This window comes from Schistocerca americana, chromosome 2, assembly GCF_021461395.2.
Source record: "Schistocerca americana isolate TAMUIC-IGC-003095 chromosome 2, iqSchAmer2.1, whole genome shotgun sequence".
In the NCBI taxonomy this organism is placed as follows: domain Eukaryota; kingdom Metazoa; phylum Arthropoda; class Insecta; order Orthoptera; family Acrididae; genus Schistocerca; species Schistocerca americana.
Window position 1 is genome coordinate 538,644,126 of NC_060120.1, and position 21,584 is coordinate 538,665,709.

At 42.8% G+C, this 21,584-nt stretch overlaps 1 protein-coding gene across 1 annotated transcript in view; it reads left to right on the forward strand.

The window, feature by feature from the left end:
• Positions 1 to 4,049: 4,049 nt before the first annotated feature.
• The window catches only part of LOC124595077 (X-linked interleukin-1 receptor accessory protein-like 2), a 137,465-nt gene continuing 119,930 nt past the window's right edge, over positions 4,050 to 21,584 (forward strand). The window contains exon 1 of the mRNA XM_047133658.1: positions 4,050 to 4,273. Coding sequence (XP_046989614.1) covers positions 4,050 to 4,273 — 224 coding nt within the window. The remainder of the gene's footprint in view (positions 4,274 to 21,584) is intronic.

The window sequence follows — 21,584 nt, forward strand, 5'->3', positions numbered from 1 at the left end:
GAAAATGGTGCTGTCTATTAGTAATGTCGAGTGTCAAGTTTCAATCCATATACCGGTCAGCAATCATGTCGTACTGGTCGAAGCAACATGTTGCGTTCGTGGTGGCGTACTATTTTCAATACTGCGAATCTGTCGTGCGCCTGCAACGTGCCTTCCGTAAGCGTTTAAAGATTCAGCCGCCATATCCAATTCCTGCTCGTGGAATAATATTGAACTGGGTACGAATTATACGTACAGCTGCCAGTGCATCGAAACGAAGGTCAACCGGCCCTCGGAAAAATTTCCAAACTTCCAAGAACATGGAACGTGTGCGTAGCAGTTTACAGGCAAGCCCTCGTCATTCGTTACGAGAACTTGGTTCCAACAAGACGGCGCGACATGCCGCACATCCAACAAGACCCTGCAAGTCCTCCGTGAAGCGTTTGGTAACTGCATAACTGCATAATGTCGAATGGCCGCATCGCCCGCCTGGTTTAATTTCGCCAGGCTCTCACCTATGGGGTTATTTGTAGGCGAGAGTCTACTCATACCGGCCGAGAAGCTTGGAACAGTTAAAAGATCGAATTCGCAATGAAATTTCCAGAATTCCTCCAGAAGTTAGGAAAGATATGTTCGAAAAATGGGCGAAACGCCTCGAGCTTTGTGTACCAGCGAATGGTCGTCATTTGTCGGATGCGTATTTCATAAGTAAACTCTAATAAATGTTGTACCTTCTGTAAAATGTTCTACTTTGTTTCGCGAATGGTATGTGTATTATTCAAATTTGAATTCGTCAGAACATTGTGAAACATCCTGTATAATTAAGAGAGAGATGTATCGAGAATTCTATATTAACATAATAAATTTGATGCAATTGTTTTTTAGGGGGGGGGGGGTCATCGGTCTTCTGATTAGTTCGGCGCAACTCGCGACGAATTCCTCTCTTGCGGTAACCTCTTCATCTCAGACTAGCACTTGTACCCTACGTTCTCAATTATTTATTCGATAGACTCCAATCTCTGTCTATCCATACAGATATTACTCTTTAGAGCTCACTCTAGTACATGTCTTAAGACATGCCTTATCATCTTGTGCCTTTTCCTTGTTGGTATTCTTTACACGTTCCTTTCTTCGCCGATTCTACAGGGAACCGCGTCATTCTTTACCTTATCAGTCCAACTAATTTTCAACATTCTTCTGTAGCACCACATCTGAACCACTTCAATTCTCTTGTGTTCCGATTTTACCACTATTCATGATTCACTGCCATACAGTGCTGTGCTCCAAACGTATATTCTCAGGAATTTCTTCCTCAAATTAAGGCCTATGTTTGATACAAGTAGACTTCTTTTGACCAGGAATGCCCCTCTTTTTTTGTATTAGCCTGCTTCTTATGTCCTCTTTGCTTCGTCCGTCGTGGATAATTTTGCCTCCAAAGTAGGAGAATTCCTTAACTTCGTCTTGTTCATGATTACCAATTTTGAAGTTAAGTTTGTCTCGATTCTCATTTCTGCTACTTCCCATTTCTTTTGTGTTTTTCAGATTTACTGTCAGTCCATATTTTGTACTCATTGGACTGTTCATTCCGTTCAACAGATCCTAATGTTCTTTATTTTCGCTGAGGATAGCAGTGTCATCGTCAAATCTTATCAGTGATATCCTTTCACCCTGAATTTTAATCCCACTCTTGAACCTTTATTTTACTTTCGTTAGTGCTTCTTCGATGTGTACATCGAGCAGTAGAGGGGAAAGACTGCATCCCCGTCTTACACCATTTTTAATCCGAGCATATCGTCCTTGGTCTTCCAGTCTTATTGTTCCCTCTTGGTTTTTATACATATTGTATAATACGCGTCTTTCCTTATAGCTTCAATTTTCCTTAGTATTTAAAACACCATACACCATTTTACGTTGTCGAAAGGTTGTTCTAGATCGACAAATGCTATGGCCAAGTCTTGCCTTTTCTTCAGTCTTGCTTTTGTTTCAAAGCGCAACGTCAGAACTGCCTCTCTGGTGCCTTTACCTTTCCCATAGTCAAACGGATCGTCGTCTAACAGATTCTCATTTTTCATTTCCATTCTAGACGCCAAGTAAAAAGAAACCTTTGTTTGACAAACGCAAGCATAAATTTTCAGATACGTTTATCAAATCAGCAAAAAATCAAAATTTTCTCAAACACGTCAACACAGTATTTAATTTGACAAACGGGTCAAACAAAGCAGCACATTGCCAAATACACCGAAGAGCCAAAGAAAGTGGTACACCTGCCTAATATCGTGCAGGGCCCCTGCGAGCACGCAAGAGTGCCGCAACACGACTTGGCATGGGCTCGAATAATGTCTAAAGTAGTGCTGGAGGGAATCAACGCCATGAATCTGTCCTAAATCCCTAAGAGTTCGAGGGGATGGAGATCTCTTCTGAAAAGCACGTTGCAAGGCATCTCAGATATACTCAATAATGTTCATGTCTCGGATGTTTGGTGGGCAGCGGAAGTGTTTGAACTCAGAAGAGTGTTCCTGGAGCCGTAACAATTCTGGGCGTTTGGGAATTGTCTTGCTGGAATTTCCCAGAGGACATTAATGGATGCAATTGATCAGAAATCATGCTTACGTATGTGTTACCTGTCAGAGTAGTATCTAGATGCATCAGGGATCCCATATCACTCTAATTGCACACGCCCCACACCATTGCAGAGCCTCCACAAGCTTGAACAATCCCCTGCTGATGCAGGGTCCATGGATTCATGAGGTTGTCCGTATTCCCGCACATGTCCATCCGCTCGAAACAATTTGAAACGAGACTCGTCCGACCAAACAACTTGTTTCCATTCATCAACGGTCCAATGTCGGTGTTGACGGGCCCAGGCGAGACGTAAAGCTTTGTGTCGTGCAGTCATCAAGGGTACAAGAGTGGGCCCTCAGCTCTGAAAGCCCATATCGATGATGTCTCGCTGAATGGTTTGCACGCTGACCCTTGTTGATGGCCCGCATTCAAATCTGCAGCAATTTGCAGAAGGGTTGGACTTCTGTCGCGTTGAACGTTTATCTTCAATTGTCGTTGGTCCCTTTCTTGCAGGATCTTTTTCCAGCCGCAGCGATGTCGGAGATTTGATGTTTTATCGGATTCCTGATATTCACGGTACAGTCCTGAAATGGTTGTACGGGAAAATCTCCACTTCGTCGCTACCTCGGAGATGCTGTGTCCCATCGCTCGTGCGCCGGCTGTTACACCACGTTCAAACTAAAAAATGGTTCAAATGGCTCTAAGGACTATGGAACATAACATCTGAGGTCATCAGTCCCTAGAACCACTTAAACCTAACTAAACTAAGAACATGACGCACAACCATGCCCGAGGCAGAATTCGAACCTGCGACCGTAGCAGCAGCGCGGTTCCAGACTGAAGCGCCTAGAGCCGCTCGGCCACAGTAGCCGGCCGGTTAAACTCACTTAAATCTTGATAACCTGCCATTGTAGCAGCAGTAACCAATCTAACAACTGCGCCAGACACTTGTATTTTATAGGCATTGCCGGCCGCAGCGCCGTATTTTGCCTGTTTACATCCCTGTGACTCAATACGCATGCCTTTAGCAGTTTTTTTTAGCGCTTCAGTGCAATTTGAGAGAGACGCGCCGGCCGCGGTGGCCGTGCGGTTCTAGGCGCTTCAGTCTGGAACCGAGCGACCGCTACGGTCGCAGGTTCGAATCCTGCCTCGGGCATGGATCTGTGTGATGTCCTTAGGCTAGTTAGGTTTAAGTGGTTCTAAGTTCTAGGGGACTGATGACCTCAGATGTTAAGTCCCATAGTGCTCAGAGCCATTTGAACCATTTTTTGAGAGAGACGCGGAATTTGACGAACTGTTTGTCTGTTTACGAGCGCTTTAAAGAGACACAGCCGTTGACCAGTTCATGACTTGACAAGTGACGCCGCTTGTTGCACTGCTCTCGTATCTGCCTGAAGATTATGAGACATAGGCCGCGGCAGCCGGTAGTTACGCAGTGGGCAGCGACGGGGCAGGGAGGCTAGCAGGAAGTGCGCTTAGCGACTCGGCCAGTAGCTGCCAGGCCTCTCATGCGGCACAAGGAGCCCACCCTGGCGCTGCTGCTGCTGCTGCTGCTGCTTGGCTTCGGGGCGCTGGCGCTGGCGTCTCGCCTCGGCAGCTTCTGCGAGCACCTCATCGCCCCAGGCCCCAGTCCGCCAACCATCAGCACGGAGCTCAACAGCGTTGACACCGCGTACCTGACCAAGTACAAGTCGCTGCACTGCTGCGCCAGGGACTATGACACCATCGAGTGGTAAGCGCCGACTGTCAAGCCTCATTTAGACCGGAGCGAATGGAAGCAAACGCGAGCAAACGAGCATTCGTCGACAATTTGCTAGGGTTCACTATCATACGCTTGTAGCCGCGAACAGGCGTCGCCACTGGAGGAAATACGAGAGAACGAGTATGACGTGCCAGCCCTACGAACGCTGCGTTGTTGCTCTTCTGGCGCTAATGGTCGCCACTCGGAAAGAAAATAATGCAAAACTTCGTGAGTCAGATGGAGGTTGTTCTGCAAGACGAGCACGCTGTTTTTGACGGAACAACCAAACTGGAGTAGGAAAAGAAGAATGTAGCCTGAAACATGGCGCGCTTCACAGATGTCTTCGTTAGGACTGTTCCAAAACCTGGTACATATATCGGTTGATGCTTTTTGCTGGCTTCTCACTACAGTAGAGGAGGAAATATGAAAGTAGAACACTGACTACTGACGAGTAACATAACCTGAAGAAAGTCGAGAATTTATGCTCTGGTTAGCAGCAACTGGAAATGTTTAGTTTGGCAACTGTTTCGCATTTAAAACCTGGCTTCTTATTATAATTGAAGGGGAAGTTTAAAAGCTCCGCCAATTCCCCTACCTTCCGCTCAAACGCCTTAAGTCACTATTAGCAATGCCAGCTCGGCACGCACTGCTTGGCTCCTCGACTGGCTAAGTCCAGTTCAAGGTCACGCTGCTACTAGTGCCAGAGTGCATAAGTGATTTGTTTGTTTGTTTGTTTGTTTGAAACATGGGAGAAATAAGGAAAGGAGACAGGGAATTTTTATTGTCTATAATAGAACATACAGTCACCAGTAATCTTTATTTTACAATTATTGTTCCCTACTTTGGCCCATATAAACAGATACTCGTCTGCATTGTGCTTCTTCTTTTTTCTTGTGGACAAAGTAAACTGCTTGTCTGGCACCAAAGTACCATAGGGAACCCTTGCGAGTAGACCAGTACTCTCAGCTATACTCCATGTCTTCCAAGCCAAAATGTATGCATCAGGGAAAGCCTCAAGGTCTCCATAATCAGCATGGTTACCCCGTACAACAGCCAAGGTCAGCCATGTACTGCCTCCAAAAACGAGCTTCGACATCACACGTGAACTGCATTCGTAGCCCACGAAAAACATTTGGACCAGCCATAAGCTGCTGCTTATTGAATTGACCAGCCAAGTCAATCTCTATTGCTCTCAATGTCTTGTATACCGGAACGACGACGATATCCACGTTGCACAGGCATTGCCGAGGCACATCAACAACATCTAAACTTTCAATTAAAAATTCCGGACTGTTAAGCCCTAGTCGATACATAAAACTGCTACCAGAACTTGAGGTATCACTGAGTATATAGGCGGTGTAGAGGGCACTACAGTCCATCCTATGATGTCGGCTACGACCTTAATGCCAACACACTCGGTGTAACGTTGACATCCAAATTTTATCTAATGTAACAGCTTCCTCTTTACTGTTACAATTATTGTGATGTTTATAAATCTCAGTAGCTTCCCTATACATGCGAACTTCATGGTTGGTTGATTTGTGGGAGGGGGCCAAACTGCGAGGTCATCGGTTCCATCGGATTAGAGAAGGATGGGGAGGGAAATCGGCGGTGCCCTCTCAAAGGAACTACCCTGGCATTTGCCTGAAGAGATTTAGGGAAATCTCAGAAAACCAAAATCAGGATGGCAGGACGCGGATTTGAACCGTCGTCCTCCTGAATGCGAATGCCGTGTGCTAACCACTGCGCCACCTTGCTCGGTCTGTATTTGGAGTTTAAAATGGTAAGGGAAATTTTTATACCCGGACGTTTTTAAGTGAAGTCGGTACCTGTCGTGAAAGCCCACATTGTATGAACATCTAAAATAACAGTGATACGTCAGCCATGTACTTACAGCTACCGGACAATAGACAAGACGTAGCAGGTCTTTCTTATGCTACAAAAATGTTTATTCTGCACATGTGCGAAGTTTCAAACAAGTAAGGCTGATGGCAGAACTGTAGTGAACCAACAAAATGGCGACGACGCAAGACACTCATCACGACAACGTGCTGTAATTGAATTTTTGATTGTAGAAAAAGAAACGGTGGTATACATCCATAAATGTTAACTCGAAAGTATATAGTACTGATGCGGTTGAAAAAAGTACTGTTGACGATGGACAGAAAGAGTTAAAGCGTCAGGAAGTGCAGAAACTGTGATGTGCTCGGTCTCATTCATGACGTCAGCATCTGTCACAGCCAACACTGGGATCACACTTTGAAGATGACGAGAGCTAATACATGCAACGAAAACATGGCTACAAGCAGAGGACAAGAGCTTTTACCTACAGAGAAAACATGCTCTTGCACAATACCGACGTAAGGCCATAGAACTTGACGGAGACAATGCAAGAAAATAGTAAATGTAAAGGAGATGTTGACTAATATTGTCACCAAATTCCAGCTCTTAATAAAATACTTCCCGGCGGAGGTTAGAGTCCTCCCTCGGGCATGGGTGTGCGTGTTTGTCCTTAGGATAATTTAAGTTAAGTAGTGTGTAAGCTTAGGGACTGATGTCCTTTGCAGTTAAGTCCCATAAGATTTCACACACATTTGATTTTTTTAAGAAAGTATGTTTTCTGAGAAGAAGGGCATTATTTATTGAAAGACATTCGTACATAATTTAAGTAGTGTGTAAGCTTAGGGACTGATGACCTTAGCAGTTAAGTCCCATAAGATTTCACACGCATTTGATTTTTTTTAAAGAAAATATGTTTTCTGAGAAGTGGGGCATTATTTATTGAAAGACGTTCGTACATACTCGCACATTTACTTTCAAGGAAATTTATTGTGCTGTTCCTTTTTAAGAAAAACAAATACAAGGCTTGTGCTTACACACTTACCTTACGGTAACAGCTAATGTAGGTATTTATCGTCGTTCTTCTGTAACCCCACATTTCAAAAGTTCTATTCTCTTCTTGTCTGAACTCCTTACAATCCATGCTCCAGAAAAATACCTTCAGAAAAGATTTCCTAGCGCTTGAATTTATATTGGTTGTTAATAATTACTGGAGTCTGATTCCTGTACAAGTTATAAACGATCTTTCACGCCCTACATTTTATACCTGTTTCCTTCAGAATTTCAAAGAGTGCATCCAAGCACCATTGTCGAGAGCTGTCACCAAATCTACAAATGCTGTAAACGTAGGTATGATTTTCTTTAACCTACCTTCCAAGATAAGTCGTACGGTCAGTATTGCTTCGTGTGTTCTTGAATTGCTCTGGAACCCAAAATTATCTTCTACCAGTTTTTCCATACCTCGATAAATAATTTGTTTCAATATTTTGCACCATGATGTATTAAACTGATGATTCGGTGCTATTCACACTTTGTCAGCACCTGCCTTCCTTAGAACTGGAATTATCACATTCGTCTTACGAGCGAGGGGATTTCACCCGTCTCATACACCTTGCACGCCAAGTGGAATAATTCTGTCACGGCTGGTTCTCACAAGCGTCTCAATAGTTGTGAGGGAATGTTGTCTACTGCCGGAGCCTTGTTTCTAATTGCGCCTTTCAGTGCTCTGTGAAATTCTTCTCGCTGTATCTTGTCTCCTATCTCATCCTCATCTACTTCCTCTTCTCTTTCTATGATACTGCCATCAACAGTGCCTCTATATACCCTTCCCATATTTCAGCCTGCACCTCAGTAGATACAGGAAAGGGAGACGAAACCGCGATAAGTGACCAGGAAATGGCGGACAGCAGTGACCGCCCCAACGTTGCACACTGTTCAACAGGCGCTAAGGCTTGACAGGCAATGAAGTCGACGCTGTTATAGCCCTGCTACAGATAGCACCTTTGTTGCATTATTTACCTGTGATGCAGGTCTCGGATAGTTATTTAGGATTTTTAGGTCTTGAGAATACCGAGAGAGAGAGAGTAACTTTACATCTATCATTGAGTGTGAATATCTGCCACTCACAGTTTTTTTTCGCTTTCCCATGCAATAAAATACTGCATCAGAGCAAATAGTGAGTTTTATATACACTATCGGATCAAAAATATCCGGACACCTACTTGAAGACATTGATATTGATTGTCTCCATGTTTCGCTTTTACGACAGCTTGAGCTCTAGTGGGGACAGTTTCAGCGAGTTGTCGGAATGGCTGTAGGGGAATGGTAGCCCATTATTCCTCAAATTCCGAAACCGCAGAAGATAGTGATGACGGACACTGAGGTCTGGAGCGAAGTCGACGTTCTAACTCATTCCGGAGGAGTACCTTTGGGTTCCAGTTGGGACTCAGGGTGGGCCAGTCGATTTCAGGAAAGGTGTTGTTCACAAAACATTGCCTCATACATGCTGCTTTATGACAGGGTGCATTGTCATGCCCATGCAAACAATCGTCCGTCTCCAAACTGTATCTCTACTGTACACAGGACACAAAACTGTAAAATGTCCACATATCCTTCCACATTTAGATTTTTCTTCAGCTTAACAAGGACCGTGAAGGTGCCTCCATACTATAACACTACCTCCTCCATACTTGAGTGTTGACACATATGGCAGGGAAGGTTTCCAGGCATTTCTTAAACATAGATACTTCTATTGGGTTGCCACAAGATATAGGATAATTCATCACTCCATATTACATGTTTCGTAATCCACCATCTAGTAGCATTGCTCTTTGCACTACCTCAAGCGTCACTTAGCTTTGACTACGGAAATGCATGGTTTATGGTCTATTAGACCATTGTACTCCATTCTTTTTACCTCCCTACGTAGAGTAATTGCGCAAGCTTAACTGTTGACAGCTATCTGGAATTCATGATTCCTTCTGCGGATTACATGTGATTTATTTCAAGCCCCCTCCGCAATGCTCTGTGGTACCTGTTCATCAGTACAGGAGAGTAGCGGGCTGATGGGGGTTTGAGGACAAACAATTTATTCAAAATGGCGTCTGTGTTTTCCCAACCCCTCCTACGGCATCACACCGCCTCCACTGCCTGGAAAGCCGGCCGGAGTGGCCGTGCGGTTCTGGGCGCTACAGTCTGGAACCGAGCGACCGCTATGGTCGCAGGTTCGAATCCTGCCTCGGGCATGGATGTGTGTGATGTCCTTAGGTTAGTTAGGTTTAATTAGTTCTAAGTTCTAGGCGACTGATGACCTCAGAAGTTAAGTTGCATAGTGCTCAGAGCCATTTTGTACCACTGCCTGGAAATGACGGGAAGTTTTGGCGAGAAATAGGGAAATTGGGCAAATTCCAATAACCTAACTCTCCCAACCCTCTCCCCACTCCTATGACGTCACCCAACCCCCACACCTCCTCTGATGCGGCCTCTGGAAATGGTAGGAAGTGGTCAGTCTCTGTTCAACTGCTGAAGAGGAAAGTTAGGTTACTGTACTTTATTTATTTTTGATGGGAAACAGCAATTCTGTGCTGGGAAGGAAGGCAGGGCATTTAAGTAATTTGTTTATTTATGGTTCAGTTGGGCTACCTCCACTAACCTAATTCGGAGACATGTGTCTTCAGATTGACACAAGGGACCAGCTGAGCTAAGTCGCACAGAGAGTGCCATTGGCCTTCCCCTCCTCCCGCCTACCCCCAAACCTATGATGTCACTCACCAACCACCAACCCTCCCCTGGAAATGGCAGGAAACGGTCAGCCTGTGCTGCACTGCAAGAGGGGAAGTTTAGGTTAGAATACTTTATTTATTTTTGATGGGAAAGTAAAGTACATTCGCTCTTAATTGCACATCTGAGTGCCTAAATTCGCAATACAGCTCTAAATTGACGATGTCCCACAGTTAGCGTTATCCTGCTGCACGAAAAATTCCGTATACCATTTGAAAGTAAGAGCAGGCAAACTCAAAATAAAGGACGCTCCATCCCCTACAAGTCGAAATACAAGTAAATCTCTATGTTCTATGTGTGAACTGGTGCAAAAAAGACTTGGTCTAAAATGACAACCCCCCTAAACCGATATACTGAAATTATAGAGTGTTAAAATAAAGTGATATCTACAGTGTGTCGTACGTCCGACCTTTGTATCTGCACAGTGAGTGTACTAATGTGTGCAAACTTAACTTACCACTTAGCGCACAAATGGACAAGACCTCTGAACTGTCTTCTCAAGCCCAGGATGTCAAACAGGCATTCTACATAAATATGGCCCTAGCCCTGTAAGGCAGCTAATATCAGGGGCGAATCGTAACAAAAATCGTTAGAAATGCTCCTGTCAAGTAGCTAGAATGCACGAATTAATAAAAGTGAAAGTGGACATACTGCCCATAAACCTGTACTTGAGTCTCATCTGTAGAACAGCACATCATTCTTTAGCAAATAATTCTGACGAATGTCAACAGAGTATTTGTCTTTCCATTTATGTTTGATCCTTGACACCTCTGGGTCTTTGTTCTGTTCGTTTGAAATGTTTGAGAAAGCTGTTGTTATGTAGTTTTCAAAAGAAATGTAATATATAAAAAAATTTAGTCTTCATCTGCGAACTTCTTGTTACTTGGGGTTGCATCTTGTGGACACTGGGAAAGAAAATCTGCTAAGGCACAGAAATCATACTCTTGCAAGACAAAAATCCACCTTGCTAGCTTATCATGTGTCAACTTTGTTGTGACTAAAATCTCAAGAGCTTTATGATCTGTGTATACAATAGTTTTCCTTCCAAACAAAAAACAACTAAACTTTGGGAAACTCCAGACTACCGCTAAAGCTTCCAGCTCTGTAATGGAATAATTCCTCTCACTTTTGGATAACACATGACTGGCAAATGCAATGGTCTTATGCGTCATTTGTCCATCTTGTTCGTAGCATTATAATAATACTACGCCTAACCCAGTCTTGGACTTGTCCATTGCCATACAAAAATCTTCCGTAAGATCTGGGTGTGACAGTATCGGTGCTTCCGCTAACGCCTTTTTCAACTTCTGAAATTCTTGTTTTGCAGTATCATCCCATTACATGGAGTGTTTTTACCGGTTAAAATGCATAATCGGGGTGTAGCTAGAGTGTCTATACATATGAACCTTTTAAAGAGCGTTACAAGTCCCAGTAAGCCTCTGAGTGCCTTCCTATTATATGGTGTTACGAAATTTCTTATTGCCCCTAGTTTTTCTGGGTTCAGTTTCATTCCCTGTGCATGTTCTTTAAGTGTTTTCAGTAAGGTATCCAGAATTTCATTATGTTTTTCTCACGATGGCTATACTATGAGGATGTCATTCACATAACATGTCAGTCGCTCCTGTAACTCCTTAGGTAGAATACTTTATAGACCTCGAATAAAAGCTGCAGATGAAACGTTCAATTCAAAGGGGAGTCTTTTAAACCTATAACACCTTCCAAAAGCAGTAAATGCAATATATTTCCTGCATTCAGGAGCTAATTCAATTTGCCAAAAGCTATATCATAAATCTAGTGATGAAAATAATTTTACATTATGAAATTTTCGGAGAAAGTCTTCTATTCTCTCAGGATGATCTGTTTCTGGAACTATGATTGTGTTAATGTGTCTGGAATCTAACACCAAATGTATCATTCCATTCTTTTCTTCCACAACACATAACGGGCTGTTTTAAGCTGATGGCATCTGTTCAATGACAGTATCTGGTTTCCTCTTAATAAACTACAAGAATACAGCACCTCGGTAACTCAATGGGATGTTATACGGAGCTACACTGAAAGGCTTATTGTCCTTAACCTCGGATCTGTATTGTGGATCTTTAATTGCTCCAGGTTTCGGTTCAAATACAAACGCTTGCTTGTGTTATATTGTATCTAATTCCAACCTCTGCTGATCTGTTAACCCCTCTAGACTTCGTATTTTTTTGATCTCTGTGTAAATGTCTTCATCTGTACCCAAATGCATAGGCACTGGTTCGTTCGTCCATAGATATTGCGGATTATTCTGACAACCAATATCTCCATCTACTTGCATTTGTAACTGTGTACAATTTCCACACATTTTTTCATGTCTCAGGTTTTCCTCGAATCTCAAGGTGATTTCTCCTAAGGTGACACTCCCTCTGCCCCATATGTTGATTTAGGAAGTCAGCTCTGATAATCATATCGACTGATAGCTTTGGTATTATCACAAAATTCGTTTCTATTACATGACCCTGGCTGTCAAATGCAACTTTTCTCTGTCTTGTGACGTTCGACGAACGTCCCATAATTGGTTCATGTACTTTGTCCTTTCGTGTTTTTAACACTAATAAGTCATTGTCGCAACTGCAACGGTTGAATAACGGCTCTGATATCACCGTTAATACACTCCCACTATCAACTTTTGTGTTAACGACTGTTACACGAAGTATCGGGCTTATCTCTAAAGTACTCTCATCTTCGACTTCCTCCATTAATATGCCCTCAATTACTTCATAATTTAACCAATGTATGTGTTTTTGTTCTGTCACAACTGGATGTTTATGGACATCTATAGCTGCGTCATTTTCCATTAACATTTGATGATCTTTATCGAGAGTTTGGGGAGTAGTACTTCCTCTTTTTAAATTGTCCAATTTTAGTCTCGCTGCTTCTAGATCAGCTTCTAAAGTAACCATTCTATATCTTAAATCCTCATTTTCACTGATTGCTACTTCCTTTAAATTTGTTTCCGCGTCACACATCTGTGTAATCTGATTTAATTTGGATTTTAGAGCCTGGCAAGTATTCTGTAAGTGTGAAAGTACTTCACTCTTAGATTCTGGGGAGTCAGATTCTACGTCAAGTGTATCTGTCTGTACTCGCACCCTAATTCAACTCGTTATCATATTTGTTATCTGCCAGTTGAGAGTTGCAGATTCAAATTTTCAGGTTACAGTAGAATATGTATTACCCTGCTGAAAATCATTTTCCGTCTGTGCACAATAAAACATCTGCACCATATACATTAATGCTTTGTCATAATCAAATGATTTATTACTAGGTAATGCTGGGAGTTCATCCTCATCGTAAGTGTCAACCCAGCCTATCTCATCCCAACACTTCAGTTGCGACTTCCTCCCAATTTGTAGTATCTGTGCGGATACCTTTTATGATCTTTCTGTCGTTCCTGTTCCCAGCTCCGACTCTTGTACGCCACACCTTAACCTATTTATTGCAGAAAGTGTGTTATCTGCTTGAACTCCTGCAATACCTAACGTCAGTCAATCCTCACGTTCCCCAGGATTTGGTGATCGTAATTCAACCTCCATCTGTGGTTCGTTTCTCCGGTAATTACCCAAAGTATTTGCCTATGTCTGCGTTCTCGCACCACCTCCCCATCTGCTTTCTCGCCATGGACATGTAGATCGCTGACTAAGTCAGTCTGTCGGTTATCCCGAGTTCTCCAGTTTCCATCTATATTCCGCCTGTTCCAACCACTATTAAAACCATATCCTATACGCTGTGCTCTAGTGTTTCCGTTACTCCCATTTCCGTAATTATTCGCATTTCTTCCAAAATTCAATCGCTACCATTATTGTTATTCTCCTTACTATTACGTGTTCTTTCAGAAATCTCTGTCCTGAATCGCGACGTCTTTGAGCCTCGTTTTCACACATGGGCTCTACTTCTCTCCAAACACCTTTGAAAGTTTCTACATTATCGCCCCCACGTCCTATCAAGGCTTGTTGACACTTCATTGGTAGTATCGTTTTGCATATTTGAATCAATTCTCCGTCGCCATATGGGTTATCTAAGTAATGGTTGCTTTTAGCCATATTCTCAAAGAATTTGACTGCTGTTATCTCACGCAAATTTTCGAATGAGATGTTTTGTAATAATCCATATTTTATTCTCATTTGAGCCTCAGGAGACCAATATCTTGCTATAAAGGCAGCTCTAAACGAATCATACGAATCGCAGGTTTCTGCTATTTTCTGCATACTTTCAGCAACGCCTCCCTCCATATGTGCGCAAAAAAAATCAAACTTATGTTTCAATGGCCAATGTGTCGGTATTCCTACTTTAAATTGGTCAATAAATGTGCGGCGGTGGAGAATACTTGCATCTTCCTTATAAAGCTGGTATTTCTGCATTGTAAGAAAGTGGTTATCATCAAAACCTCTCGCTTCTCTCTGTAATGTACCTACTGGGTTTTGAAGACTGGAATTCTATCCTTGGTTTGCGTCAAATCTACGCAAACGTGTGTAACTTGGTTAATTCTCTGACATTTCTGCGGTAGAATCACTTGCAGGTCTCAGTGCGCAATATGCGTGCATAGCGCCCTCTACCGGTTCTGTATCTTGACGTGCAAGCAAATCTGGCTCGTTAGACGAAGTACTGTAATCCGTCGGTATTCGTCCTACAGGTGTTGTGACGTTGCATAACGCGTCACTATGGTTTGATCAGCGTATGTCACACTTTTGTGCTTGAGGTACTGAACCTTGCTGCAAACCACGCTCTTGCATTCCCGATTGACCTGTTATTCTTTCGCGAACAAGTGGTCGCAATCCAAACTGTTCCCTACAGTTACCGTGATGTTCTGGCACACGCTGGTTTGGACTAATTTCCCGTTCGCGGTTTGCGGTTTCGGACTGGCATCCACATGTGCTTTTCCGTCTTACGTCACACGTAATTTCGCGTGCACTTTCTGTCGTATTATCAGCAACTGTTGATTTTGCAGTATTCACAGTAGTACCTACCGACACTAAAGTGGAATCTGTCGTCGTCAGCGATTCCTCCCTAACGCTGTCAACGTCACCACGACTTTCGATCGAACGTAAAATTTCCGCTCTCAGCCGTTGAAATTGGTATTCGTTTTTTTCTTGCATTTTTAAAAATACGAGCATCGAATTTCTTTAGTGCTGCATTTGTCGTTCTCTTGTGAGACGTCGTCTCAGCAATAACATGTTTCGCCTTCGTCGTCGCTTTGATGGCAAAAGCTTCGACCCTCCTGTCAAGTACGTAGATTGCATTAAATAATAAATGCAAAAGCTTGGGGTCTATTCTAGAAAGACAAAACAGCTATTCCCTTTTTTATTCTACATATAATTTATCAGCTGCTGTTCCTTCAGGGGTCAAGTGATAAACAACAATCATGTTCAATTGCTTTTGATAGTCAATAACAAAATATTTCATTGCTGGACTTATTGAAATGACAATTATTAAAATCGTTATCTCTACAAGTGAAAATTTTTTTAACACAGGAAAGAATAAATATTGAAAATTTCATCAGCTCATTTAAATCTACGTCATCGTAGCTGCTCAATGCACCGAGTTGGAGAATAAATTTACTTTTTGAACCAATGAAAACACTCTCATGTACTCAATGGGAGGGTAGGTTAGTATCCTGGCTTTTGATATTCAGTGGTCAAAGTATATGCAAGTTGGAGTTAGCAAATTCTAGACTCAACATTTACTGTGGCCTAATGCATGGTGGTATTTTACCAAGCGGAATCTGCTAAAGCATACTCCCCGTGTTGGATCTGAAATGCTAATTCCCTACTCTGGCCTTGATTGAATTCACTCAGTCGCAACTTTTCTGCTTTCTGTAGAACGCTAATCTTTCCCTAGTCGAAATAATGGTTACTGCACATTTGCTATGGGTTGGAGCGATGTGTACAATTACTTTGCCCAAATAAATTCCAACAGGAATATTTAACTACCACTTTGCTATATGTCGCCATGATACGTGAAGCGTATTTTCCTCTCTTCACAGAAAGCAAATTCTCAACGCCTACACTTATTTCCACACTCTTGTGTGGTCTGCCGCAGGGCAAGAGAGAGAGAGAGAGAGAGAGGGAGAGGGAGAAAGAGAGAGAGAACCTTAATTTTAGGTCTCGAAATGCTTTTATAAAATGGGATATCCCCACCGTGTCGCGTCCTCATTGCCAAGCATGGCTTCAGCCAATCACCATCTCGCTAGAGGTGAAGATACATTTTTATTTTTCTTTCTGGGTCGCGGCATAGCCCTGTTAATGAAGGTCCTGGCCTTATTTACACTAAAAGGAATAATGTATTGTTATAGCCTTATCCCCTTCTACGATGAAGCTCACCGTTCTATTGCTAATGGGAGTTTTATGGTATTATTAGACACCTGTTCGGATCGTCTCCAATATGAGTGACCCTTTAACATTTTTGTTTCATGCCACTGTCCATATAACGGTAGAGATTGTTTCATTAGTTTTCGGGTACATGATATAACTGCAACTACCTTTTGTTTATATAATGCAATTATTATTTTCTGAGGATCTTATACTGCATCGTACTGTCGTTATTGATAAAGTTCTTGTGTTGTTGTTGTGGTCTTCAGTCCTGAGACTGGTTTGATGCAGCTTTCCATGCTACTCTATCCTGTGCAAGCTTTTTCATCTCCCAGTACCTACTGCAACCTACATTCTTCTGAATCTGCTTAGTGTATTCATCTCTTGGTCTCCCTCTACGATTTTTACCCTCCACACTGGCCTCCAATACTAAATTGGTGATCCCTTGATGCCTCAGAACATGTCCTACCAACCGATCCCTTCTTCTGGTCAAGTTGTGCCACAAACTTCTCTTCTCCCCAATCCTTTTCAATACTTCCTCACTAGTTACGTGATCTACCCATCTAATCTTCAGCATTCTTCTGTAGCACCACATTTCGAAAGCTTCTATTCTCCTCTTGTCCAAACTATTTATCGTCCATGTTTCACTTCCATACATGGCTACACTCCATACAAATACTTTCAGAAATGACTTCCTGACACTTAAATCTATACTCGATGTTAACAAATTTCTCTTCTTCAGAAACGCTTTCCTTGCCATTGCCAGTTTACATTTTATATCCTCTCTACTTCGACCATCTTCAGTTATTTTGCTCCCCAAATAGCAAAACTCCTTTACTATTTTAAGTGTCTCATTTCCTAATCTAATTCCCTCAGCATCATCCGACTTAATTCGACTACATTCCATTATCCTCGTTTTGCTTTTGTTGATGTTCATCTTATATCCTCCTTTCAAGACGCTATCCATTCCGTTCAACTGCTCTTCCAAGTCCTACTGTTCTTCCAAGTCCTTTGCTGTCTCTGACAGAATTACAATGTCATCGGCGAACCTCAAAGTTTTAATTTCTTCTCCATGGATTTTAATACCTACTCCGAATTTTTCTTTTGTTTCTGCTGTGTTGGCAGAAGAGCCAACACCGTGTTGCTAGAGGAGGCCGAAATGCACGCGTTTAATTACACTCAGACTGGCGTGAGGTCTGGAACAGTTAAGGGTATTAATAGTAGCAAATAAAATACGTAGTTGATGTAATAGTTAACTTTAATCCATAAGTGGTGTACATCGGTCTGACGGTACAGTCATCACAAGTTAAATATCTATTGATAATGGCGCCTTGCTAGGTCGTAGCAAATGACGTAGCTGAAGGCTATGCTAACTATCGTCTCGGCAAATGAGAGCGTATTTGTCAGTGAACCATTGCTATTAACGTCGGCTGTACAACTGGGGCGAGTGCTAGTAAGTCTCTCTAGACCTGCCGTGTGGTGGCGCTCGGTCTGCAATCACTGACAGTGGCGACACGCGGGTCCGACGTATACTAACGGACCGCGGCCGATTTAAAGGCTACCACCTAGCAAGTGTGGTGTCTGGCGGTGACACCACAGTTTCCTTTACTGCTTGCTCAATATACAGATTGAATAACATCAGGGAGAGGCTACAACCCTGTCTTACTCCCTTCCCAACAACTGCTTCCCTTTCATGTCCCTCAACTCTTATAACTGCCATTTGGTTTCTGTACAAATTGTAAACAGCCTTTCGCTCCCTGTATTTTACCCCTGCCACCTTCAGAATTTGAAAGAGAGTATTCCAGTCAAAAAGTTCTTGTAAGGTCGGTTAAATCTGGACGCCTTACAAGTGTGTTAAAAAAATTGAACTTCACACAGACCAGCTAATGTTATGTTCATGACTTTCCTGAAATGCTGGGTAGGCTTAGTTTGTATTTGATGCTGCATCAGAGATGTTAAGGCATTTATTTTTTATTTTCCTCACTTTTCGAAGCACAGTTCTACAATGGGAAAACCACACTGGTTTGTAAGCACAGATGGGAAAATCAGAATAAACACATATTTGAAGTTTCATGACATATTTCGAAACGCACAACAGATCGTGAAAAAAAAAGAAGACACACAAGAGATTGGAAGTCTAAAAGATTCTCATAGCATTCGAAGCACTGCCCTACAGACAAGAATAATTGCTGGAATTTTCGGTGAGTTTTCGATGCGCTACAGCTGCTGGTTTGGAGATGCTCTAATTCCACAATGATGGGTGAGGGACGCATGCCACCGTCCAAACTAAAGGCGGCTGATCCCCTTGGACATGCCTTTGATCGCTCATACAAAGAAGATGTTATTTGACTCTCTGATGTAACGGAACTTTCTGTAGATCTCTTGTTCTGCTCCTGTCTTGTTCGAACCAGTGTCTAGAGACACATATCTCCCCCACCCTGACAAAAGATGTCTTGTGACTCTCTAACGTCATGGAACTTTCAGTAGATGCCTGTTTTTGCCCCTATTTTGTTCTAATCAATCTGTAGAGAGGCCTATGCTCCTCACAAACGATGCCTTGAGCTTGTCTGACATCATGGAATGCTCTTTAAATGGAGCAGCCTGATTGGTTTTTATTGAATTTACCCGCCAAAATGCTGCTGATGTTGTGGGAGCACTATCCACCACTTTCTACAGATGGACAAATTACGAGAATATCAGCGGAAAACTATTTTTGTACAGATCGAAAAAAATACAGCAGTCATATTGCACTGACAGTTAAACTCTGTGATTGGGGTACCCCCTGCGAACAGTAACCACTCTCTGAACTTGTGTACGAGGGCTGGTCTGGTTCGTCCGACGCAAAGGCATCTGCTGACACTATTGTTTCCAGTCTGGCCTGCTAGCTGCTACGGTTTTAGCAACGAGTTGCGACCATCTCCAGATTCTGGTATTACAAAACCATTTACTTTCTAAGCTCTGTCGACGAGAAATGCTTCGTCATTAATTTACTGATCTTGGAACCGATATCAGCTGCAATATCCGAATTTACATGCCAAAACACGATGGTATTGCGAGACTTTTGTACTGAAATCATCGAGTACCATATGAAAATTTCCATAATTTCGTGTCCTTTCATATGGTTTGCTATAATATCACACTATTTATGCGGGTTCTCTCGATGTCAACAGCACAGGAGTATGCTACTGATCACCTGCACAGTATAATTCTAAAGACAGAGAGTGGAGATCATATATTTAGGGAGCCGAAACTATAGCGTGGGACGCGGTGCAAACCACTGAGTAACTAGAAACTTATCTTGTCTGCAAATATTGTTACGTGAAAACTCGAAACTAGAGGAAACTGGCAGTTACATTCGTATTTTGTCTACGAGTACCGATGTCAATGGTATAATAGATTCCGGATCATGCTAGTATGTTACAAAGTAAACTATGGTTTTAGTACCCATCATCGTGTGTGTTTCTAATGTGTAGAGAACCAGAAAATATCTCTTCACCGGCGTTTCACCGTCTCGATGCAAACAACACATGACAGTCGATGTTCTCTCAGCCAAATAAAGGCGGGAAATCTGTAAAATTGCCTCACAGTCGATCAAGAGACTTCAGGAGCTCTCCCTTCAAGACAGAGAGAGAGAGAGAGACTTGTAACAATTTATCTCACTATAGCCCCGACAAAGACGTGTGACGTCAATGTTCACACCACCTCACAGTTGAAACAGACTCAAGAACAGGACGCTTCCTGAAAACCATTAAACGTATTTCTTGGAAAGGCTATCCCCCCTAAAATAACAGCGATGTGCTTTCATATGTTCTGGATGTTCTGGCACTGTCTGAAGGTGGTCCTCAGGTAAGTAAAATCAGGCTCATGTACGAAAAATATTATGTTGGTCAAAGCTACTCTGATGCTTCTCACTGCTGATGCATCTATTCCTCCCTCTTACCTATACCTGCTGGAAACCTTTAGCACTGAAACATGATCTCTTGTGCGTTTGCCCATTCGCCAGATTTAGTGTTACGCAGTAAATGAGTGTTGTTTCGTCTTAATATTTTCCAGAACAATTTCTCTGCATCGCTTCAGGTAGTGTGTTAGACTGGTCAAAGTTATTCTCTGTCGCTGTTCACTGCTGATACCTTCATACCTATTTCCGCCAGAAACTTTTATTGTCCATCGTTTGTTGGATTTAGTATCATGTGACCAATGTTCACAATACCACGTTCGAAAAAATTGGCGGGAATGCTGCATTGTTGTATAAAATAGTCCACATGAATATGACGACCGAGTTCACTCGAAAATCATTCCTAAGCGCTCCTACAGATCGTGTGCAAAGATTGCACAGTGAACACGTGTAGAACTGCCCGACCCGAGTCCAAGACAGTGGCCGGTGAGGGTGATCTCAACTGCCTTGTGGGACACTATGTGGAGTCCTGTTATGAATTCATAAGAGTGACATGGTCCATTCTGCAGGATCCAAACACAAATATGCACTCAGCCTCATGTACATAGATGGATGAGATCAAACAGAAGCGGTCATTGGTCTAGAACAATATTATTCTTTCACAACATCTGTGTTTGTGTGTGTGTGTGTGTGTGTGTGTGTGTGTCTGTGTGTGTGGTATGTAACCAGTGGTCCTCTCAATTCGTAAATAATGGACTCTTCGATCATTTTCATAGACAAAATCCTTCCTGAGATACAGCTCTCTAACCTCTATGTCATAGAAGTCAGAACTATAGTCTATGTCATAAACTATATACTATTTCTGTGACTTACCAATTTTGAGCCATATTGCAAAGTTAGGCACTGTGCATATAGATGTGTAATTAAGAGCAATCTTTACTTCAATTTCCCACCAAAAGCGCAGCACACTGACTTTCCCCTATGTCCAGGGGAGGGGTCGCAGTGTGGGGTGGGTGACATCATAGGAGTGGGGGAAGGGGTGGGGGAAGAGGGGAGAAGCCAATAGCGCCCTCTGGTGGATGTAGTGTGAACTAGATGACCCGGTCCCTGCATGTCGAGACGAACGCATGTCTCTGCGTTAGTCTAAATTAAATACCCTGCCTTCCTCCCCAGCACAGAATTGCCATTTTCCACCAAAATAAATAAAGTGCAGTAACCTAACCGTCCTCTCTGGCAGCTGGACATCAACTGATCGTTTCCCACCATTTCAGGGGTGACGTCATAGGAGGGGGGGGGGGGGGGGGGTGTGAGTGAAATTATAGAGGCAGGGAGAGGGATGGAGGTTAGTGAAGGTAGCCTGACTGCCCTATTTCAAGCCAAAATTTCCTGCCATTTCCAGTGGGTGGAGGTGGTATGATGTCGTAGTGGTGCTGAAAACCCAGCC